The sequence below is a fragment of the Musa acuminata genome, chromosome BXJ1-7 (assembly GCF_036884655.1).
Source record: "Musa acuminata AAA Group cultivar baxijiao chromosome BXJ1-7, Cavendish_Baxijiao_AAA, whole genome shotgun sequence".
NCBI classification, from domain to species: domain Eukaryota; kingdom Viridiplantae; phylum Streptophyta; class Magnoliopsida; order Zingiberales; family Musaceae; genus Musa; species Musa acuminata.
Genome location: NC_088333.1, coordinates 42,003,031 through 42,027,060, shown reverse-complemented (window position 1 = coordinate 42,027,060; position 24,030 = coordinate 42,003,031). Strand labels below are relative to the sequence as shown.

The 24,030-nt window shown below is 37.4% G+C and overlaps 3 protein-coding genes across 4 annotated transcripts; 2 read left to right on the top strand and 1 right to left on the bottom strand.

Moving 5' to 3' along the window:
- Positions 1-219: 219 nt before the first annotated feature.
- On the bottom strand, positions 220-5,453 carry LOC103992760 (sulfite exporter TauE/SafE family protein 3-like). Its single transcript, XM_009412600.3, has 12 exons — positions 4,779-5,453; positions 4,502-4,661; positions 3,910-4,110; positions 3,759-3,823; positions 3,639-3,666; positions 3,468-3,559; positions 3,300-3,386; positions 3,172-3,222; positions 2,869-3,090; positions 1,078-1,171; positions 744-884; positions 220-543 (listed from the first exon to the last, which is right to left on the bottom strand). The coding sequence occupies exons 1-12, from the start codon at positions 4,998-5,000 to the stop codon at positions 458-460; spliced, it is 1,449 nt and encodes a 482-aa protein (XP_009410875.3). The 5' UTR covers positions 5,001-5,453; the 3' UTR covers positions 220-457.
- Positions 5,454-6,783: 1,330 nt separating this feature from the next.
- Positions 6,784-19,154, top strand: LOC103992762 (uncharacterized). 2 transcript variants are annotated; one of them, XM_009412601.3, is made up of 15 exons: positions 6,784-7,237; positions 8,726-9,119; positions 9,207-9,384; positions 11,053-11,192; positions 11,280-12,507; positions 12,596-12,696; positions 12,826-12,970; positions 14,473-14,541; positions 14,633-14,678; positions 14,790-15,178; positions 16,397-16,482; positions 16,616-16,751; positions 17,035-17,200; positions 18,114-18,196; positions 18,514-19,154. In XM_009412601.3, the coding sequence occupies exons 1-15, from the start codon at positions 7,117-7,119 to the stop codon at positions 18,646-18,648; spliced, it is 3,417 nt and encodes a 1,138-aa protein (XP_009410876.2). In that variant the 5' UTR covers positions 6,784-7,116; the 3' UTR covers positions 18,649-19,154. The 2 variants fall into 2 exon arrangements, with proteins under 2 accessions (XP_009410876.2, XP_009410877.2); XM_009412602.3 differs by lacking the exon at positions 6,784-7,237 and having other exon boundaries at positions 8,982-9,119; positions 9,193-9,384.
- A 344-nt stretch (positions 19,155-19,498) lies between these two features.
- LOC103992759 (uncharacterized) lies at positions 19,499-23,793 on the top strand. Its single transcript, XM_009412599.3, has 5 exons — positions 19,499-20,096; positions 20,179-20,216; positions 21,269-21,539; positions 21,891-22,177; positions 23,265-23,793. Exons 1-5 carry the CDS (start codon positions 19,695-19,697, stop codon positions 23,695-23,697), a joined length of 1,431 nt encoding a protein of 476 aa, XP_009410874.2. The 5' UTR covers positions 19,499-19,694; the 3' UTR covers positions 23,698-23,793.
- The last annotated feature ends 237 nt before the right edge of the window (positions 23,794-24,030 follow it).

The window sequence follows — 24,030 nt, the reverse complement described above, 5'->3', positions numbered from 1 at the left end:
GTACGTCAAATCAATCAACGTTGCCTGTCATTTGTTATCCAAAGAGTTCTACAGTTGCAAGATAATAATCCAAGAAAAGTTGTTGACAAAGAGTTTTGTCAATGCACCTGTTTGACTTTTCTTCATGACAGATCCATCACATGAATAGCCGATGAAATCATTAGCCTCGCAAAAGAATGGGCTCATCGTTTATCAAATAATTGCTTTTGTTTTCATAACTCAAACTTGAAAATTTCAATGTCATTTCTTGCAAAAAAAGTGTACAAGATTAGATCAACAAATCCAAGAACAGTTGCCAGGAACTATTTCTTGCATCAGTAAGACGAAAAGAAATAAAAATTCGAGATCCTCGAGTTCAAATTTGCTATGCCCGAGGGTCCATTCCACCAATTAGAGATCTAAAAAGCAAAAACTTTGAGGAAGACAAAGTTACACATATGCTGCAATGTTTTTGTTGCTATGCTTGGTATCTGCAAAGGTTCTCGAAACCCATATAGTCATTATCCTCAATTTTCTTGATCATGTTGACGATGCCAACTCCACCTGCAATGAAAATTTTAGGGTGCATTAACGCATGAGAAGATGCCGGCAGATAACAGACACTAAAACCACTGTTAGATGAGTAATAGCTAAATGAAATAATAACTTGCATGCACACTCATTTTCAAGATACTTGTTGGTAAAAACAAAAGATATCAAGTTTACCGAACAAGGTAGCATTGGCAAAAGAATCATTGGTTTACCTAACGAGATGGCACTGATAAAGATCATTGAAGCCAATATGAAGATGATGAGAGATGCCCTCCCGATTAATATGACCAACCTCCTTACTACATGTTGCCCGACAAAGGCAGCAACGGCAGCCACAAAGATGAAGTAGACAGCTGCCAGAACAAAAGCAATTAGTCAGACGACATGTTTACAGATTTCACAATTGTAAAACAAGATCAGAAGATCATCTTGGATCAAAAATGTTTCCTCTAAACTGATTATTGGATTCAACAATTCATTAAGCATGAAGCTTTGATTTTTTTATTTTTATTTTCATTGGTAAAGCACAATGGTAAGTTGTGGTACCATATGGGACTGGAAAACGGTTTAAAAGGTAGTACTCTACAACAGACAATGATGATGAGAATGTCATGGCGAAAGTTGCAGTTGCACTTGAAACCTGCATAAGGCTTTCAGGGTTAGACTCAGTTGAGAAATTCAAAAACAAAACTGATTATATAGACAGAAATAGATGCATGCAGTATCAGAATGTCTACATAAAACAACATGCTGCCACTTTCAATCATCCTCAACAACATCCTTAAGTCTTATCCAGCTCATCCTCCCAGCTTGACTTCTTAGAAATTATTAAATGGTTCTATCATCATGTCCTTCTCATGCTATACAATAGATCTTCCTACAACTTGTGAACCAGAAACCATCATTCGATCATTAATCATGGTTTGTTTTCAATGCATGCATCACAAGATTATTTCGACGTCAATATCTCTGAAGAAGAAAAAAAAAAGTATAAGAAAAAAAAGATATAATGTTGTAATCCTTATACAATCATTATCTTATAATCCCAGTATCTAATTTTCACTTCCTTTCCCAACTTTGACATTTCTATTTGGCCTTCTATAGTTGATAAATGACTGTTGGCAGTGAAGTTTCTGATCACCAGCTGGAAATTTACTTTTCTATTTCAGATGGGAACCATTCAGGCAAGACATAAATTCTTAAATAACTAAAAATGGCTAATATAGTGGACTGCATTCAATATAACCATCAACCATGACTTCACTTTTTGCTTTGATTTTCACTTGTCTATTCACCTTGAACACAATTAACTTGTTATATTACCAACGCCACCATCTATACATGACTTATATTAATGTGCATACTCCAATTTGTTGTCTTGGAAGCTCTGAACATATGTGCCATCTTATAACAGACAACTTTGGTTGCAGCATGCCACTTCTTGATTACCTCCTCTCTTGGACGCATTTTATTGATTGGAAGTAGTCATGCATCTTGAAGAATTACCATAGCCTCGTCCCTAAGCATAATGAATGACAATTCCCAGTCTCTCTCTTTTTCTTAAGAAATTTCCAAAATTTGTTTTCCTTGAGTTAGAGATTTCATCCAATTGCATTACATTTCAAAAGATGTATTTTTCTTGTTGATGAATGTCATATGACAAAAAGCAGGAAGTAGGCCAGCTATCTTAAATTTAGACCCTAAATTTTTAGACTGGTACTATATCATCATCGTAAAAAAAAAAAAACCACACCTTTGGTTTCCTATCCCCATGGTTTACATTTTTCTATGTATTTAACTGTCTGGTTCTTGATAAGATTTGCACATTGGTTATTGCAGTTCAACCCAAGGATTTAGATCTTGGTCCAAAACCTACTTCGATAATCTCCATACTAGTACAGGTATACAGGGCAGTGTACCAATCCATACAGCCCAATAACATCTGGAAAATATAACAAGGAATTAACACTGATTATCATCCATAGTTGTTTTCAGACCAGTATCAGAAACCACAGTTTCACCAGTTTACCATGACTATCTCCAAGAGTATAATAGATGCGATGAGCTAGTTATGTAACATCAAATAAGGAACACCTACTTACATGCCAAGGTATTCTTTGACAACAGATTCTGAAAAACACACCAAAAATGTGAAAAAAAAGATTTACTCAAATGTAACTAAGAGAAAAATAACACATTTTGCATGATCTATCTCGTTAGAGAACATCAAGAATGGCATAAATTGCAACTTCATGTTTCCTTTGTATCAGTGACACATCAAGCAAATCTCAGGTATTAATAACCATTTCTTGAACAGGAAAGAGTGATATAAGTCACCTGAGGAGGTATGCCAAGTTCCAAAAACAATGGACCCAAAATAAAGCCTCCTCCTAGACCAAGAAGCCCACCTACTATACCGGCAATTATACCAGACAAACAAAAGACAAATAATTGACTGACTCTCCAATTTGTCCCTTCATCACCCCTGGATGCAATTACTCTCTCTCCTTTGTATAAACTAATTGCTTCATGCAGAGTCACTGCAACTGAGACAGGAATCTGTACATAAAAGGCCTCATTATTACTTTAAAACTCCGGAAACACATTAAAATGCTTAAAGAACAAAACAAATCATCATACTTGCAGGAAGTTCAAAATCCAATACCATGTCGAACACGTAGCCGTGTGATTCTGCGAAAATAAAATCAACCAACTTGTATCAACTAGCTTTGAAATCATTAAACAGTAGATATTGCCACAAGTCTCACCTTTGTAACTTGTAGTACAAGGAATAATACCCACACAAAGACAAGGAGACCAAGCTCCTTCCAGCTAACATTTTGAAGAACTGGGACCTGCATTTACAGACATGGAGTCCAGCATATTGGTGTTAGCAAGTTAGAGATAAGAAATTAAAAATTGTACTGCTATACGACCTCAGATTCTGCTGTCATTTCGACACCCTTTCGATCAATATCGCTGGGACCCAGAGGAAGAGATCTATATTCGACTTCTTCACTCCCTCCACCTAATATAAATGGCAAAGTTGAGAGGACCCATCTTTGAGCACTAAAGATAATTGTACTGACAATTTTCCCCATCCTTACCATTAGTTACTAAGCGTTTATAAGCATCCTGAAATTAGAAAACGAGTAGTCTGATAGATCAGAATTACTTGCGTGCATACGTATCTCAATAGAAACTAAATATAGGGATATTGCTGCTACCTTCTTAAGCACTGTCTCTTTTTTCCAAGTGTCAACGCCTTTCATGAAAGCCTTGGTTGATGTCCCTAAGATATTCCACCAAATTATATCAGAAATGCTCTTTGCCCTTTAACAAAACAACAGTGACCAAACACATCAGGTAAGAGATTACCCAAGAACAGGACAATCAAGAGGATTGTGACCATCCAGTCAGGGAATATCACATTAAAAATAACACCAATACTGATTCCAAGCATAAGCATGGGTTGAATAAGCACGGCCAGGTCATAGTCAATAAGAGGCACATCTAAAATTGGATGCCTCAGCTTAAGGTTGAAGTAAACGGTGGACCCTGCTGCGCCCATAATCATGCCTGCCCAAGGAACATGAAGATTTCAGTACCCATGAGAAGATGCATTCAAAAGAAAATGAATCAACCATAAAACCAGCCGTTATACTACAAAATTTAGCATCAACAGCATCATAAAATATGCTACACAAAACAACAAGAATGCAATGTGAACTTAATTTTTCGAACTAACTGAAGATAATTGGTTGCTCCTCAGCAATATTACTAGTATATTCTGTGAACATTCCCAAATTCATTATACTTGCGATGTAACTGACCTGTTTAATTCCATGGCAAAAACCCTTCGTCGGGGACAAAAAAGGATGAAGGAAACAATGTCATGAACCCTAAGCAAAAACAATCAAAACAAAAGATACAAAAAAGGAAAATTGAAGCTCAAAGGAAATGTTCTTACATTTTGACATCGCTGTGGAGGATTTGGGATCAAACCCCACGATCAGGGAAAGCATGGGAACGAAAATGCCACCACCACCAACGCCCCCCACACTACCAAACGCTGCTCCAAAGAACCCAATCATCGTGCCCACCACGATTTGCCACCCAAATTCCAGGGGCTATCGTATCGAAACAACAACCAAAAAGCAAAACCACGTTAATAGCAAGTTTCTAACCATTTTCTACAATCTAACAAAAACCTATCATAAGATGCAGAAAGAGAGAGAATTTATTACCGGCCAAACAGGATGGTAAGAAGATCCATCGGCCTGCCACAAAAAATTTGAGACCTTTAAAAAATAGTTCGATTCAATATCCACTTCATTTACGCTCGTCTTGTCTTTCGAAGCCTCAACTCGAAGGCTTTGCTCCGCCGAAACCACCGCCGCTGCCGCAGACAGGCAACAGAGCCCAACCGCCACCGCCGACCCCAGACTCCGCCACCGTCTCTCTTCCATCGAGTTGCCAACTCTGCCACAATCTCCGCAAAGAAATCCAATTATTGTGCTCTCTAGTGATCTTAAGAGCAGAAAAAAAGGAAAGATATCGGAACCCAAGTCAATCCTTCTCTCCCGACTACGAATCCACCGGACGACGAACAGCAACAGAAGAAATTTTACGGAAAAGATAGGAAAGGAGAATATTTTGCCAACGAGAGGATGAAACGGGGGGAGCGGAGAAATCAATGGAAACCATCAGCGGCCGCTATAAATCGAGAGCGAGGAGGGTATCACCGGGCGGAAACCAAGAGCCCCTCGACAGGCTGCGAGGAACCCTCGCGAATGCCAAAGGCTCCGCGATCCGTTCCGTAGCGGGTGCGCGAATCGCACCGCAAGGGCGGCAACCGAGGCGAAATTAGAAGCGGCCGTTGGATCAGTCGCCTTCGTAGCAGACGCACACGTAATGTCGCGGGAGCCTCTGCGCGCGTACTACCAAAACGTACCGTCAGGCAAGTCCTGTCTCGATCCGGCTGTCAAACAATTCAACACCAACTCCAACTGGCCGATCCGTTGGGGCCCACAAAAGACTTCAATACTTCGATCGCTATCAACCAATGAGAAAGTGCTCTTCGATGTTTGATGGTTCGTTCGAAATACAAGATCCACGACAATAGTCGCTGCCCTAACATGTAGTAGACATGCAGGTTTCCTTTTATAAGACGGGATTCGATCCCAAAATCTTGTAATAATTTGCGGAAATATTTACCCACGAATGGATGAGGTGTGCGTTTGTATGCAATGGAAGAAGGCAAAGATGAGGTGTTGGATTGACGAACTTTGTTGGGATATGTATCGAATTGGTATTGAGAATGTCGTAAGAAAATTTCCTTCCAACAAAATTTGGTTTTCGGGTTCGTGTACACGGCAAGTAAGTGGTGTATATTGTTAGATATATAATATAATAAATACTAATTTTAAATTAAAATTTGATGTATAATTATATTAATAATGGTTCGATATCAACCGAGGCTCAATCCCATGTGTATCTCCGAAACATCAAATCTTGTAAAACTAAATCATGAGACTTACTCTAGCGAGATATCGATCCTATCGATATTATTAAAATTATACACACAAAGAGTTTATAAGTTATTTTATATTTTTGAAACATATTTGAATGAATTTTTTAGGTATAATTTTAGGATTATTATACTTGTGGATGAACATTAATATTGAGCATAGTTACGTCGAAACAATGGATCATTTGATGGTCATGATAACATTCGAGAGAGTAGCATATGATTGAGATGTATTAGCTATAGAGCATGATTATATAATATCGAGATATTGATTATTTTTATTTTTTTATTAAATAATTAAAAAAATATTATATTTGAACATAAAAATATTATAAATTTTTAAAAATACATGTAAATCTAATGCTAATAGGGAACAAAATTATCTTCTCCATTCAAACATATGAAAACAAGACATGAATTTATAAAAAGTAAATTTGAAATTTTCTTTGAAACAATTTTATCTTTTGAAAAAGCCTAAAATTAGGGTTTTTTTTTCGAAAAATTATTCTAAAAAATATTAATTTGAAGACAAAAAAAAAGGTAATTGGGAAATTTTATTGGGGCGCTTTGCACCGAAAGACCAGCAGTTGTTGACTGGCAGGCGTGCGCCCAATTCGTTCGGTTTCCGAATTGGGTCTCACCGATTCCATCTGCGGTTTATGTGACTTTAATAACCTTCTATTTTCTTTAGGTTCATTTATCGTTATTATTATTATTATTATTTCGCATCAGGCTCACCGCACCCTTTGCGGAGTCGAGAGGCGAATCGAATAGGAAGAAGAGCCGAAGAGGGAGGGGCGGAGAGAGAGAGAGAGAGAGAGGCTTCGGCTTCGTCTTTGGCCTCGGCTTCGAAAGGTTGTTGAACAACTGCTTAGTGTAGACAGTTCTACTCGTATGTGGAGTCCGATCGCCGCCGTTCTCTTTTTTGAGCCCTAATTCTTTGTCTTTCTTCGATCGCCCCGGGAGGCGGGGGGGGGGCGGGAGAGAAAGAGGTCCGATCGGAGGGTTTTGATCCTGTGATTGCCCGAAATTGCGTGGCGATCCCATCGCATCGGATGGAGGGAGGAAGGGGGATGAGCACGGGAAGGCAGACGGTGCGGGACTTGGCGGAGGAGGCCAAGAAGCGGGTGGTGTTGCTCCTCATATGCGTCTTCGGTCTCTCCTACCTCATGTCCCGTATGTATCGCCCCCTTCCACTTTTTCACATGAATTTCTTAAAGTTGTTTGGGCCGATCTCCATCGATTGCTTCCTCTGATGCTCCAACTGCTGTTCAGTGTTCTTCAAGAGCAGTTTGATTGATTCTGGTTCATTCTGCACGTTTACCATGACTTGCACTATATTTTAGTTTAATTTTCTTCTTTTTTTCTTTTTTTTTTGGATGGACGTGACACTAAGAGTTTGAGGCATTGTTTCCTTAATATTTGAGGTTGATCATTCTTGGTCGCGTACCACCGGATTAGATCGTTTGGACTTCAGTAGATGCAACTTTTGATATCCATTGGATGACTCAATCCTGATGAAAAATGGTCCGAATTTTGTATAATTACATATAGCTCATATCTGACTATAACTTGAAAGTGCAAAATGGCACCTGAAATTGCTACTTATGTGGGTGATATAGTTCTTCAAATTAACTACTTGTGAATAACTAATTGTTTCATTTTCATTTTGTGATATCATTCCAGGACATGCTCTCAACTAACAATTTCTTCTGTCCATAATGAAGATTTTGTAATTTGCATAGACAATATGCTTGTATACAACTCTATGATCTCTTTGCATTTACTGCATTTAAGATGTGCTGTATTAAGAAATTGTCATTCCCTGTAACTTGATATCCTAATATTGAAATATCTTGAACATCATGTGGTTGTTTATTTTGGAGTTGTTTCAGTGATCAGAAGACATACTATTCTTCTTCAGTGACTATTATGGTAGGCACTAGAACCAACCAAATTGATGAAGTAATTCAAGGAAGTGAATGTTGGCATGAGTAACATTCACCAATCTACCATCCGTTTTGAGTTTGAGTACCAGCGCACATGAGTTGCCTATTAACTGATACTCAAGCTGAATCCTGTTTAATTATGGCATCTATAAGATAATCAGACAATACATTTTAGTGAGGAAGCACTTATGTCTTGCTTATGCTTCTAACAGTAGTACCCTGACATTCCTAGTACCATGTGTATGTGTTAATCATATAGTTCATTTCTCTGATTTACTTGGTTTAAGGAAGAAATTTAATGCAAAAATATTAGAAATATCATATAAATTTACTCATATAAGATCACATAACTTCTGGAAATTGAGACTAAATGTCCTTTCCATACATAGTGGCCTTGTAGTCATTTTTTTGCTAGAGAGCGTCCATCATAAAACTCACTTACAATGCATTATAAGAAGCATATTTATTTTTTTCTAGAGAAGGAGATGGAAATTATCTTGGTACTAGCTCATGACCATAAATGCATAGTGTATACATATATATTTTGTAGACTACCTCTCTCTCCCTTTCTCTCTATTTGTGTTGTTTGGATTTGCTGTTCAATTCCATTGTTTTTGTCTCCTTTCTTGTTTGTATTTTCTGTTCAATTATATACATACATATTTTCCTTTCTTGTTTCCTTTCTCAATTCCATTGTTTTTGTTTTCTTTCTCAGTAACTAGCTCCTCAGTTTGGGTCAACTTGCCTGCTGCTGCTGCTATTATCATATTTTGTCTTTATTTGTCACGTGACCTGGATATTCGAAGGAGGAGCACAGTGTCTGACAAGCTTTCCCTTGTTGATGAATTTACTCAAAAGAAATCTGTTGAACTTCTCAAATTTTCCCTTGAAAAATCAGACTGGAGAAAGAAGGTGGATTCCCCTCCAGTTGAGGCAGCAATAGAGCAATTCACGAGACACCTAATCTCCGAGTGGGTGGTTGATCTTTGGTACTCACGTATAACATCAGACAGAGATGGTCCAGAAGAACTAGTTGAAATCATGAATGACGTCATTGGGGAAATTTCTTCTCGTGCAAGAGATATAAATCTTATTGATCTTGTGACCAGGTATTGGGCCTGTCTGTACTTAAGCATTTCTAACATGCTTGACAAACTTTTAATATTAAGTCTGTCCTAATAGGATGAGTACTTCAGGGATATTGTCAACCTGATTTGCAACCATCTGGAGCTTTATCGGTATAGCCAGGCTAAGATTGGGAAGCAGGAAATTATGAAGCTACCCACTGACCGGCGAGATATACAGATTAAAATTATTTTAGCAGCTGAGAACAAGTTACATCCAGCTTTGTTTTCTGGAGAAGCAGAACACAAGGTTGTATATAAGCTTAAATCTCTCATTTTTTTTATTAAACCTATATTGACAGATTATTTTTCTTACTCTACATGCTGTATTAGCCTTATATATACGTGTGTGTATATATATATATATGTATATATATGTATATGTATATGTATATGTGTATATATATGTATATATATATATGTGTATATACACATATACATATATATATATATATATATATATATATATATATATATATATATATACATACATACATATATATATATATGTATATGTATATGTATTTATATATATATGTGTATATGTAGACTGACATATGAATTGAGAATTTAGTGGTCTATGGAATTCAATAAAGAAAAGCTAGGGTCTTGTGATGCTCGATTAATTGTAGTCATGTTGTGAAATTGATTCCATAGGCCAAACATTTGTTTTTAATCTATTGATGTGGTAAAGTTCAATATTTTTTGAGTTTAGATTTTGTTCACTGACTAATTTTATTCATGTCATTCCTAGTTCCTTATCTGTTTGTGCTTTTAATTTCTCTAGAGGAACTTGTTGGTTTAATTGAAGTTTGCTTTCACTTATTTTTTGATGCAAATTTGGGAATACTTTGTTTATTTTTAATGCTATTAGGCCTGTTGTTGACATGTCTTTTCTTTCTGGACATTTTGTGCAATGTGTATTCTGGGTTTTCTTACTGATTAGGTCTTTTATCCTCTGAATAATGTTTGTGGATCCAAAACTCGTTTGTGCATGGGTTAGAATCCTTTTCAATTGAAAATATGAATAGGGCCGGTCAGATGACTTTGTATTGCATTGTTTTCAATAGATTAAGATACTAAGTAGTATTACAGATATTATTCAACGTAGAATAAGACCAAATCAGAACATACAATAGAGTTATCTAAGCTCACAGTGTTGGTCGAAGTCGAATCATCCATTGATTTTGCATAAGCCACTGTTGGGTTCTGCAAGGACAGAAGTGTCTTCTTGGGCTGTATATCCTTGTCAAGGAGTTAAAAGTTTTATTTTGAATGTGACTGTGATTCCTGTCAAGGAGACAATGTAATGAAGAGCTTTACAACTTGATATTCGTTAACTTCAAGTGACAGCTATCAATGTGTCAAGTATTTGTGGTCCAGGTTGCTTGAATAATAATGCTTTAAGTAGCTTTAGGTCTATTTTATGGTTTGCACTTGGTAGTTGCTTTGTCATCTCTTTCTTGTCTATATTAGTTTCTTACACCATGTAGAACTGAGTGTTAACTGTGCATTAGATAGTAATTCTGTAGTGCCAACACTATAGTTGCTTTTCTGGTGATACAGTATGAACTTCTTCAGAATCGACAAAGTGTGTTTTTTGGGCACAGTTGTATTGAATGCCTTCTGAATTAATCGCTTGCTACATCTTGTAGCTGTGAAATAAATGTCAAAAGTAATATTATTTGACATCATCCTTGTTCTTGAAATGTCATTGTTGTGTTTAAAAATTGTGCTATTGAGCCTTTTTAAGATTTAATTGGTGCACTTTGTCTAGTTCCTCTCTATCTCATAAGATGAAACTATTCTTGGGTATATGGTAGAATGATATTCTTTGACTATTTCCTATTTTTACATCTCATTAACGTGAACATCTCACAGTAACATTCTTATGTTCTTTTTATTTATTATGTACCAGGTTTTGCAGAATTTGGCCAATGGGCTTATGTCTATAGTTTTCAAGCCTGAAGACTTACAATGTTCATTCTTCCGCTATACAGTCAGAGAGCTTCTTGCTTGCACAGTGATTAGGCCTGTTCTGAACTTAGTTAATCCAAGGTAATTGCTTGTTTCCTGTCTAACCACTTTCTTGATGTTCCGTAGACTTTATCCACTACTATTTTATGGATTTTATTCGACTTCCAGGTTCATAAATGAAAGGATCGAGTCTTTGGCTCTTTCCCATGCCAATAAGGCTAGCAAGAAAACTGGACCATCAGAAGAAGCACCCATAGTCAAGCGAAAAGCACATTCAGTACCATCTGATGTTCAAATATCTGGATCACTGGATCGGTCAAGTCCAGGCGTTGAACTTGTTCAGTATAAAAATGACACTTGCAAGACCAGTTCAGATAATCACAGCATAGCTAATGGGATATGTTATACAAAGAAGGGAAAACGTCCAAACTTAGAAACGATTGATGACTCTTGTCCTGATAAGTCAGATTTTGTCTTTAATGAAGCTCAGAATTCTTTCTCAAATAACTCTTTGCTATCAGATTCTCAATATCATGATGGAAAAAGGAATGGTGCAAGTGAATGGGCGGAGATGTTGGATGTTATCTCCAAAAGAAAGTCTCAAGTTCTTGCACCAGAACATTTGGACAATATGTGGGCAAAAGGACGAAATTACAAAAAGAAAGAAGTCTGTAAGCCAGCAAAATCAGTTGCACAAAATTCATCTGTAGGATTTACTAACACTTATTCTGGTACCTCAAACCAAGACAAAACACACCCAAGTGACATATCCAAGCAATGTGCTATCATCTCCAAAGTAGAAAGTCTGCATGCTACTGATTATAATGCCTCTAACCAGTCAAACCCATCACTTCAAAAAAGAACTGAACAGCGTAATCATGAAGAGCTTGAACAAGAAAGTGAAAGTTCCTACACCTCTGAGGATGATGAGAACAGTACCGTCATGGGACTTGATTCCCCTGGAACAAGAGTTTGGGAAAGCAAAAACAAAATAAATGCTGGCGTTTCAAGCATAAGACATCCTCTTGAAACATCTGAAAGTCATGTAGCAAGGAAAAATAGTAATGTTTATGTTCACCATCCTAGGACATCAGGAACATCATCAGGAAGAAAAAGGTTTAGGTTAAGCAATCAAAAGGTCCCACTATGGCAGGAGGTTCAGAGGACATCATTTTTGTTGGGAGATGGTCAGGATGTGCTTAATGCCTCAAAAAACGATACAAAAATATTGGAATTAAGTGATGAGTCAGATGTGGAAGTTAGGGGTAGAATTTACAGTGGGGCTGTGGCTTCTTCTTCTTTTTCCTCTGTTTCAGCATCTGAGTCATCTTATTCATCTATGAAGTCTCCTGATATCCTTGTATTAGCGGATACATTTCTGAAGTTGAGATGTGAGGTGGAAATTCTCAGGATCTTTCATTTCTTTATACTTCCATTTCATGTGATAGTTGTAAGCACTATGCTGATACATGATGGATCTGCAGGTACTTGGGGCCAATGTTGTAAAAAGTGGTTCAGGAACCTTTGCTGTGTATTCAGTTTCTGTGACTGATGCAAATAACAATAGCTGGTTTATAAAAAGAAGGTTCGCTTGATAAGGCAGTATGATGTATCAGTTGAATTTTTCTTAAACATTTTGACATTTGGTATGCACATTGCATAATGGAAGTTCCTTTTTCGGTATTTTCCTTAAGGTTATGGGCTTTCTTGTTAGGTTTCGCCATTTTGAGGAGCTACATCGACGTCTGAAAGAGTTTCCTGAATATAATTTAAGTTTGCCACCCAAGCATTTTTTGTCATCTGGACTAGATGTTCCTGTTGTTCAAGAAAGATGCAAGCTTCTTGATGTATATTTGAAGGTATGCTTGTCTTGAAGTACTCTTGGTGACAATGCTTGTTCCACAAGATTGCTTACGATTATGTTCAAGCATGCACCCAGCACCTTTTTGGTTTGCTTCTCAATTTTTTCCAGACTTTGGCCTTCAATTAACAAAAAGTTGCTTGGTCATAGCTATGCTGAGTATCTCAATCTATTAGATTTAGCTTTGAAGGCATTCAAGATTCGTGCTAGTAACATATACACAGTTATCCTTTCCTAAATAATGCTGAAAATTATACTTCTTTCTTGGCACAACCCTTTTAATTTATTCTCAAGTAAAGCACGTGGTTCCAAGATGTCTTTTGTAGCATGCACATATGACAATTGGCCTTGATGCAGTACAACTACTGGCTTGTTCAGTTTGTAGCATAGTAACATTCGCATGCAGGTGACAAATAGGATAAGAGTCCTGGATAAGAATCTGGAACATGGTGTTTAAGTGATGCTCCTGTGTTGATACCTATAATGAAAGATAGGGTTGAAAGAGTTTGTAACACAATCTTTAGAAGTTCATATGCAAGCATGCATGTCCCCTTCTGTGCAGATATCTCTGGAAGGGTAACCAAGTACCTTGTCTCACATCATTACCTTTCTCATTAGCTTGCTTTTAGTGAGAAAAGTCCAATACTACCTGTCATAGCTCATTGATTGAGAATATTAGGCCACTTTATATATTTTTGATGTTTTTGTTAAAGCCCTGTGTATCGTGAAGTTATTTTCTTTTGAAATCATCTAAGATATAACGTGCAACACTGGAAGCTTCAACTTGTCTTAACCATATTGTATGGAGTCCTAGTGAGAAAAGTACAATACTACCTGTCATAGCTCATTGATTGAGAATATTAGGCCACTTTATATATTTTTGATGTTTTTGTTAAAGCCCTGTGTATTGTGAAGTTATTTTCTTTTGAAATCATCTAAGATATAACATGCAACACTGGAAGCTTCAACTTGTCTTAACCATATCATATGGAGTCCTTTCCTGCTTAGTTGATTGATCCATACAATCATATTTGGGTCCTCTTCAGATACAATACCTGAGATGTCTCCAAGATTCTCTGAAGTTGGGACTGAAATATGTAATGTCAGATGTCGTGGTCCATATTCGGTATTTGACTATTTTAGAGGCATCACAGCATAGGATCATCAACTGGATGTCATTAGCTATAGATACTCTTGGAAACCTTATTATGGTCTGTACTGGTGGTTCAAAATAATACAACAGTTATCCGAGACAGAGACAAATGAATAAAAACAAGTAGGATTTCGTATGTTTCATGCTGCTTCCCAATACCATGATATTGCTGGTGCCATTCCCTCAATAAAATATGTGTACCAATATGGTAGGGAATTATGGCAAGAAACCTGAATTCTTGCATGATGCTACTCTCAATTTATTCTCTCTTTTATTTTTGGTTTCTGATAACCTTTAGTCTTGCTATTCTGTCTTTTAGTGACACACTTGTCTTTCTTTTTGCACAGAAGCTTCTTCAGATTCCAACCATATCAGAGTCTATAGAGGTCTGGGATTTTCTCAGTGTTGATTCACAGGTTGGTATTAAACCTAATATGATTGTCATTTTTGTTGTGTCCAATATCTTTTTGGCTGAACAAATTTTTTAAAGTGCTATCCATGTTGCAGACATATGTTTTCTCAGATTCTCTCTCCATCATCCAAACATTATCAGGTTTTCATTTCATGTTATTTTTTCTTGGTGTGGACTTGAATTGTTTTCTTCATATCTTTCGTTTGATATACTGATATAAATCTTCCTCATATCTGATTTTTTTCATTCCAGTGAATCTTGATGTTAAGCCACATGAAAAGAGTGTGAAAAGTTTTGATTCCATTGAAGATGTCAATAGTCAGTTATTTTCTGCAGAGAAAAATCAAAATTATGAGATCAAAGACAGTGCTACACCAATGAGTAAGAGTTACCCTGAATCTGATGGTTTAAGACTGAGAAAACCATATACGGAGAAAATTTCAGGTCCAGATACTAGAAAGGAGCAGAAGAATTCATGTCAGGACAAGACAGGAAGTGATCCAGAAAGTAGGCTTGGGAAGAATGTTCCATCTACTGGCAAATCCGACCAGCTAAAGAAACACTCAGTAGTGGGAGTTGAGACTTTGCAAGAGCGCTCTAAAAGTATTCATTCTGGTGGGGCCTTCAGCATTCCGACTGAAGTAAGTTCGTAACTCCTGTATATATAATAAAAATAGGGAGTTCTCTCCATAAGGTGGCATCTTGTTTGAAATTAATAGCTTTGCTTACAATTTGCATTGCTAAGCAAGTTAAAAACAGGTAAAATGAATGGTTCTGATTTATTGCCTAAGTAATCCTCAAAGGGATTGTACTCAAATATGTGCTCATGAAAAAATATAAACCATCAATTATTATCTTAGTATATGCCAGTTGAATTTTATTTATTTGAATGTCTCTGAGCCATTATGACAGAAAAGCAATCATATCATGCCTTAAGAAATCAACCACTTGCTTTACTTGATGCAGTGGGTTAATGCTGCCCTTACGAGCGATAATATGTATTTGTTCTATAGTTAATTGCAATGATTCAATTTTGTTTGGGCCGGTTTGTGCTGACTGTTATTACTGGTCCAGGCATGAACTGAGACATGGACCACCCCATTTCAGATGGTCTGGTTCAGTCCTTTATTTTAAATGGCTTCATATTTTGTTTTTTTGTTTTTTACTTCTCAACGCCCTGAGTCCTTATGTGCCTTTAGGGTCTGCACGAGTGTCTCCCTCTTTGCTCTCCACAACCTGATCGCTGTTTCCTGTCTGCTGTCACCTCATTTCTGGCACTTCTTGTCCTTCTGTTTCTTCTCCTTCTCTTCCTCTGTTGCCTGCTCCTCCTCCTCCTCCTCCTCGTCCTCCTCCTCCCTTTCCTTCTTTTTTTCATTCTTCCTTTATTTCATTTCTTCTTCATTCCCCCCTCCCACACATTGGTACCATGGTACACAGTGCACCATGTGTCAATATCGCTAGCATGGATGGTTTCCATACCGGATTGGTACATGTTTGGTATCTGAAATTGCATTCCTTGGTTAAATGTCTATGATTATAATTATTGCTATTAATTTTGATAGGTTGTCCAACATTGACTACTAAGTTCTCACTTAAGGTTTAACCAGTTTATGTGCCAACTATACATCTACAACTTCAAAGTTTGCTTATTGCTAATTTCATGTCGGGTGCTTCTTTTTATTACTATCCATTTAACAGTTCCCTTTCTTGATGCTATTACGTTTCATGTGCATGACAGCACCACAAAGGCTTTGCTGTTTTTCCTTTCTGTCTTTATCCATTCAAACTGTTTCTGAATGTGTAAAAAGTTTCTCTATCCAGTTGCTTATGGTATTTTATTATCTTTCCTCCTAATGCAGTGGGTGCCAGTGCCTCCAAATTTGACTATTCCCATATTGAATTTAGTAGATGTAATTTTCCAGCTGAAGGATGGCGGTTGGATCAGGTGTGTTTACTGTTTAGATTATATGGTTAGTTGAGCAAAAAGGTCATCATTTCTGCTTTATGTTACAATTTTTGTTTACACTTTACACTATTTTAGTTGCATACTAAATGTATGTGTGTTTTCTTTTGTATAGGCGCCAAGCTTTTTGGATCGCTAAGCAGTTATTACAGTTGGGAATGGGGGATGCTTTTGATGATTGGCTTATTGAGAAAATCCAGCTTCTTAGAAGGGGAGTGGTAATTGCTTCTGCTATAAAGCGTATTGAGCAAGTAAGGGAAGCATTTATCATACTGAATATAAGCATAGCTGTGCATTTTAAAAAGAAACATTGTGGCTTGCTATCAATTACAAGTGACCTACTGTGGCAATGCTCCAAATATCCTACAATTTTCTCTCCTTGTGTTCACATGCACTATTATTATGGTGAATTGTAGTGTACTCAAACATTTCAATTACATCTCATTTTTACACTAATACCTTCATTTTATGTGGCTTACTAATATACTTTTAGTTCCACTAAATATTCTGACCTAATTTTTGTCAATTGAACAGATTCTCTGGCCTGATGGAATTTTTTTAACTAAACATCCTAAACGAAAAGCTCCAACACCAGTTTCTTCACCGGGCACTCAGGACAACCAAAACGCTAATCCATTGACTACTGAACAACAGCTAGAAGCTGATCGCCGGGCAAAATTTGTTTATGAACTAATAATAGGTAAAGCTGATTCTTTCATTGTTACCTTTTAGTTAGTCAATGTATATTTAATCTATATTGCAAGCAGGAAAAGATTAAGCAGTCAGTATGATATCTATTATATACTGAGGCTAGAGTGGTGATATAGTTATACCAATACCTGGAAGTGATGTTTGCAAACAATGGAATATTGTACAAAGGGTTGTACTTTTTCTATCTGTGACTTTATACCTTTGGTTCCGTTGGTTATTCTGTCAAAAAGGAAGTTCCAGATGGCAGCTGGTTAAACCCTATTAACGGAACTTGAATCTGTAGAAATACCTTTGCTCTTTATCTTCTCAATCATATTGGTTCCTTTTTTCCCTTTTTTGTATGTGTTCTTTTTCTGTTCCTATGTGTGTTCTATGAAATATAAAATTAAATAATTCAATATACAAATGTGGTAATTAACTTTCACACTCTATCTTTGCATACAATAACTTGTGATTCTTTTGCTTTACTTTGACACACGAGAAAGCTCTACATTTAAGTTGTTCAGTGCTGTGCATTTCAATTTTCTAATGCACACTTGTTTGAAGTTTGTATCTCTGCTATCCTCTGTGAGTTCAGCATGTTTCATCTTGTTTCAATTAAATGAATGATACAGCAATGTGCCCATGACTAACTTTAGCGTGAGAAGTAAAAAATCATAAGAATTAATTGGTTCATAATGCTTTGCTAATGCCTAAGACCTAATGAGTTTTGTCGCTTAAAGAATCAATTTACTTATAAGCAATAAATAAAAAAACAGGTAGCTTTTTTAACTTTGTCAAACATATGATGCTATGTGAAATACTGCTAATATTGTTCTCTACACAAGTTTCATGTGTATTCCTGACATTGTGATTTCCCAGTGCTTCTAACATTCTACAATACTTTCATTCTTTTTCTGCAGATAAAGCACCAGCTGCTTTGGTAAGTCTTGTTGGCAGAAAGGAATACGAGCAGTGTGCTCAGGATATATATTTCTTTCTTCAGGTACATTTTAAAAATGGACTGTGTAAATATTAAGGATGTGAGATAACGAGATGCAGCTAGAATCTTTATATGCTCGAACTTACTATGTTTCATGTCTTGAAAAATAAATATAAATTCTGGCCTGTCGAGTCGCAGACTTGGGAAACTTGGCAAGTCATGGACATGAAAATCTAATAATTTTTATATTCAGAAGTGTTTAACGTAGTAAAACACTGAATTAGATTGTTATTGTGAATATGATACCTTGTGGTCTTGTTCTTGTGAATTAGATTGTCATCTAATAATTCTTAATCAAGTGGTCTTGTTCTTGTGTACAGTCCCCTGTTTGTTTGAAGCAGTTTGCACTAGAACTTCTGGAGCTTCTGTTTTTGTCAGCATTTCCTGAACTCAATGATGTTGTAAGGCGATGCCATGAAGATAATCAGCAGCTGGAATCAGAAATCAATCAATGAACACTCTTACACAGGACCATGACTGATGATTCATGGGGGTGGACCAGGTGGCATGCTTGTTTGGACCAAAGTCGTGGGTGAGTTGCCGACTCTCATCAGGAAATACCGTCATCTGAAATCTGGCAAGACCATGACTGATGATTCGTCGATGCATTTCCTTGGGAAACATTGTGCATAAGCATTAAGGTATTGGCTTGCATACCTAGAAGCTGGTTACTCCTGGCTGCAAGTCTGAGATTTTTGAGCGCTTGGTCTGGTAATTCTAGCAAAAGTTTTGTATTTTTCTGTTGAATGGTGCAGTTATATAGTATTCCTTGGCTCTTCATCTGCAAGAAGCCCTTTTTTCTGTTTTTTTCGGGGGTCATGGAGGCCTAATTGTATAGTCTTTTGTTTCTTTTTTTTTTTTTTAATGTTTTTAAAGATTTCGGCACGTGATTCAGTAACCAAATCAGTGGTGTAAAGATGACGGATGTGATTGGAACACGTAATCTCCAACTTATTTAACTTGCCCTCTCTAATTTTGTTTGTTTAAAATATTGCTGCCTTAACTTTTATTCTCTTTACTAATTTTCATTTCATCCGAATCCCAGTTTTATTTGGACACGGATTCTGTGCTGGTGTGCATTTGTGTGCCTCTTGATTTTTTCTGGGTGCCAAATCGAATAATGTTCGAACACTCTACCTGTGATTTGAGACGCCACGCAATTTGTGTTCGTCGAGTTCTGTCGGCTCGACTCCGTTCGTGGATGTTAGCGTCCAAGTTTTCTCCCAAAAAAAATCGATGTGGGACCCACACGGGTATCGTCGCTCGTCTCCAATCACAAGACCGGTAGGAGAGCCGGGCGCTATCGCCGGATACGAAACTGGTTATCGTTTAGGGGAAAAACCAGACGGTTTTCCCCGCGCCTTGGCAGCGGAAGGCCACTTTACCGCACCGTGGCGTGCGCAAGATCACAGCCACACACGCTCGCACCTCACCTCCTCGCTTGCCCTTGGCCGGCCCCCTCCCCGCCTCTTCCCTCCCCCGATCTGGGAAACAGAAGCCAATGGCTTCCGCCTCTCTTTCCTTGCGGTATGCACCCTTCTCCTCTCTTCCTTTGTCCCCATCCCATGCCGCAAACGAGGCCGCCCCGCCTTCTGTTATCGCCTCCAGGCCGTCGCGGACCGCTGCAACTCTGAGGCCGCAGCCGATCCGCGCTTTATCTTCGTCTTCTTCCTCCGCCTGCTCATCCGGCCGCCTCGTCGCCTTGGCCAGAGCGTCGTTCCCCAAGATATCCTCTGGGATCGATGAGGATCCCGCGACCGAGAAGTTCTTGCGCAACAATTCCATCTCCGACTTCATGCGCTTCAAGAAAGGTCAAGTCGGTGGCCACTCTGGTGAATTGCAGACCGCCGTCGTCAGCTACCGGAAGCGGTTCCCATGGTCGTTGCTCCATCCTTTTCTTGAGGTAGTGCTGGCTGTCTTCTTCTTACCGCTTCTTTTGGTTGTAAAGGATTTGATTATTGATTAGTGCGAGTTTGTCTTTGCAGGTTGATTTGGTGTCGACGATCCATATTGCAGACAAACAGTATGTTGGTTTCTCCCAAAGATAAATCTGTTCATTGTTCTGTTAAGCTTCTTCTTTACTTTGTTTAATTTAGTCCATCATTTGGTACTCTGATTTGTCTTGGATGCTTGAAGTCAATAATTTCATGAACTGGATGTGGTTAGACAAAGCAAATTGCCATTAGGCTATGCATCCCTCTCTCGTTTGATATGCTACTTTTATCTTTATGTTATGATGCGGTCCAGTTGAATGCTATTCTGCATGTTTTTTTAGTTTAAAATGCATGGACTTTGAGACAGACTTACGAGCTGTTCTTCTTACTGTTGATTTTTAATCTTCACTACTGCTACATTACTAGTCTCAACCATGTCTAGAATATTTTACACTACTGTTGCAACCTAATATGCCAAATTTATACTCACTTTGCTGCATTCTCCCACATATATTTCATAACTACGGATTATTTTCGATCAAAAATTGTGTGGAGGGGAAGCTATTTAAGGTGTGGCGCGGCATGTTCGAGAGAGAGGTATAGCTACATCGTTAGATGAGGCAATTTGACCAACATTGGCATTAGGACGGATAGAGGGAGGTCTAGCAAAGTTCTATTAGAAACACTGAAAAGAGATCTGCTGGCTTTTAGTTTAACTAGCAACATTTCCTTCAAAAGAGCTCAACAACAGGAAATTTAATGTAGTGACCCTTTGCTGTAAACCCTCCTTATGGCTTGTTCTTGTTGTTGTTGGACTTGTATCACCTGTTTGCTCATTATTCTTCTTTAGGGATTTATAAGATATTACTGGGGCTCTTGGAAGTTTCCATGTCGCTGATTCCACTATGCTGAAAGACAATACTGATTCAACTTTCTCATGAGCTTCTGAAGTTTCTCTGAGTTATGGAATTCTTCTCTCTTTAGAAGTTTGCTTTAAGTTGCTTAACTAAAGATTCAATTGATATTCCTTGTGATAAATAATGACATTGGTACAATAGTGCTTTTCGCTAGCTTGTTTTGTGTTCAAAGTTCTTTTTCATCCTCTTAATGAGACTTACCAATAATTTGTTTTGGTATGCAGGTACTTTGAGACTCTTCAAAGAGGACTTGAATATTATGATTGTGTCCTCTATGAGATGGTAGCAAGCAGGGAAAGTCTAGAAAATAGAATAAACTCAAAATCCAAGGGAAAACTGAAACCTAAACGATCCAAAGGCTTTAATATTATTGGATTCATTCAAAGGCAGATGGCTAGAATTCTGTCACTTGATTTCCAATTAGATTGTCTTGATTATGAAAGTCAAAAGTGGCAACATGCTGACCTTGATTATGAGACTTTTAAATTACTTCAGGTACTTAATATCTTAATTTTCTCTTTGTTTATTATGTATGTGATGCATACCACTTGAAATTGTAAATAAAACCTCCAATCGTAACCTAATTATGGAGGTTCCTAGAGCCATTCATCTAGTAATCTGTGTTGCTTCACCTTATTTTGGTACCCACTGCACCCATGAATCTTTTTAGTGTGTAGGAGTTGATTGTCTTATATCGTCTTGTCTCTGAACTTCAATGCTAAGTTTATATATAATAAACTTATACATAGGGATCTGGTTTGCTTTACTTTCTTTTTAATGGCTGAGGATGTGCTCAATGTGCTTGATATTTTGAACACTCTACATGTTGCTTGCCCTTTTTTCCAGGATGAAAGAGGTGAAAGCTTTTTCACGCTAGCGAAAGAAATGACCCTCAGATCTACAAAAACCTTGGTTCAACCTGTTTCCACAACAGGTGATCTTGGTCCTTGGAAATCTAAGCTACTTTGGGCTTCACGTGTATTGCCCATGCCACTTGTTGGACTTCTCATTATTAGTAGCGTATGTTCACCATTTGAAAGTTACAGCACAGAGTACTCTGAACTGGAAGCACTTTCCAGACTTGATATTGGAGCAGCATTGAAGATTTTCTTGGCCAAGCGGCTAACATCTGAGTGAGTGTATCACCTCCTGTATATGGTCCTCTCGTATACATCCCATATATTAATGTGCAGTTCCAGAATCATGAACAGTATTTAGGGATTGTGAGTGTCCTTTCAGTGTTCTTGTAATTGATTTTGTTTCCAAGTTGAAGTGGCAGGCAATTTATTAGAAATTGAGTTCTTCAGTTTTATGTTAGTGGCATATCATATTTTTTATTGGGTGCATGTAATATGACATGAATAGTTCTGTTAATAATACCAGAATGGGCATTAATGCCTTATCATGTTACATTAGATAATGTTACCATAATTTACCCTGTGGGAGTATTTTACTTTCTTTGCATAGCCTATGGGCTCTGTTAATTAGGATGAGGACTCGGACACTTCGGTTGAATTAGGCATATCATCGGACTAATTTTTTTATGTGTAATAAAGTCCTTTTGATGTTGCATTCAACAAACAATTTTTATTGACTGCAATTTTAGATGTCCCCAATGTATATATTACTGTGCTAGAGAGTTTTTAGCTCTACATGTTAGATTCTGAAGTTGCACACAAATATCTCCAAAATTTTCTTAGTGGGATAAATATCTTATACAAGACAGTATCAAGTGCCTAGCCAAGATACCACATCACTTAGTGGGATTTCCAAGATCAACTACAAAGATCCCAAGTCATTTTCCAGGAAAAAAAGGGATTAGTTTAATAATCTAACAAGGTTCTTATAACTTCTCTCCGGTTGAAATTCTTTGGCAAGTTTCATTTTCTTGAGCCCACACAGTAAAAGAAAAGTTCTTTTAACTGTAACAAAAACAAGTCATTGAAATTTGTCTAATATGCTTCATTAAAAATGTGCAAATTATGTGCAAATGTGTAGGCCCTTAAATATGCAAACTATGTGCAAATTTAAAAATAAATGATGGCCATCCCTGTGAGTCTTTTAAATGAATACAATGTAAGTGTTTGGTTAATTCATCTTTACTTTCTGTTTCACATACGAAATTTTCTATATGGATTGTTCGTTTGATATCTAAGCCTAAAATGCTCATTTTATGAAAATGATATCTAATGGGTATTACCTGGGGAAATTCTTGTGAAGGTTTACTGAAATAACTGCGGCTATAGAGGAAAAATCAGTGATCATTGGTGAAAGGAACAGAGTTGCAGCTGACGAACTGAGGAGAGTGATAGACAATGGGCACCAGAGAATAGCAGTTCTCTATGGAGGAGGTCACATGCCAGATCTTGGTAGACGACTGCGAGAAGAGTTTGACATGGTCCCTTCTCATGTGCAATGGATAACAGCATGGTCCATAAAGAACAAGAAGCTCGACAGCCAGTCCTTGCCGTTCCTCAAGGCATTGGCAAAACTTTTGGGCTGGCCTCTCAACAGGTATCAGACACTGGCTTTGTTAATATTCTCATCTCTTCTTGCGCTTGATCTTTGGTTCTGGGAGCTGTTCGTTCAGACTGCAATCAACTTGGCTTCTTCAGCTGCATTTGAAGTTGGTTCATCGACTAACATCATGTGATTTATGTGATCATTTTATGCTAGGAAAACTGCTATGACCTTTTTATGTATCTTCACATACAGAAAAAGGAAGGTTAAAGCTAATCTTTTTGTTCTACCACTATTCCTTCTCTCAATAGCCACCTGTATGTCCCATTTAATTGCCTGATTCAGCAACCTATTCATTTGCTCGAGAGAAGTTAAAATGATCTAAACCTTCTGACCAGATTATAAAAGGATTGTGGGGGAATTGATATTACTTTTTTTATGTATGTTGGTGAATATATTTGGACTATCAAATTACACTTAAACTGGTGGTTTTCTTCCAGTGTTGCCTTCTCATTATGTCTCAGGA

Coding starts and splice junctions, on each gene's coding strand:
- LOC103992760 (XM_009412600.3), bottom strand. CDS start 5,000: ATGGAAGAGAGACGGTGGCGGAGTCTGGGGTCGGCGGTGGCGGTTGGG. Junction 3,667..3,758: donor AAGAGACAGTGCTTAAGAAG/GTAGCAGCAATA, acceptor TTCTAATTTCAG/GATGCTTATAAACGCTTAGT. Junction 885..1,077: donor CCGTTTTCCAGTCCCATATG/GTACCACAACTT, acceptor TTGTTCTGGCAG/CTGTCTACTTCATCTTTGTG.
- LOC103992762 (XM_009412601.3), top strand. CDS start 7,117: ATGGAGGGAGGAAGGGGGATGAGCACGGGAAGGCAGACGGTGCGGGAC. Junction 12,971..14,472: donor TTCTTGATGTATATTTGAAG/GTATGCTTGTCT, acceptor CTTTTTGCACAG/AAGCTTCTTCAGATTCCAAC. Junction 16,483..16,615: donor AAGGATGGCGGTTGGATCAG/GTGTGTTTACTG, acceptor TCTTTTGTATAG/GCGCCAAGCTTTTTGGATCG.
- LOC103992759 (XM_009412599.3), top strand. CDS start 19,695: ATGGCTTCCGCCTCTCTTTCCTTGCGGTATGCACCCTTCTCCTCTCTT. Junction 20,097..20,178: donor TGCTCCATCCTTTTCTTGAG/GTAGTGCTGGCT, acceptor TTGTCTTTGCAG/GTTGATTTGGTGTCGACGAT. Junction 21,540..21,890: donor AGACTTTTAAATTACTTCAG/GTACTTAATATC, acceptor CCTTTTTTCCAG/GATGAAAGAGGTGAAAGCTT.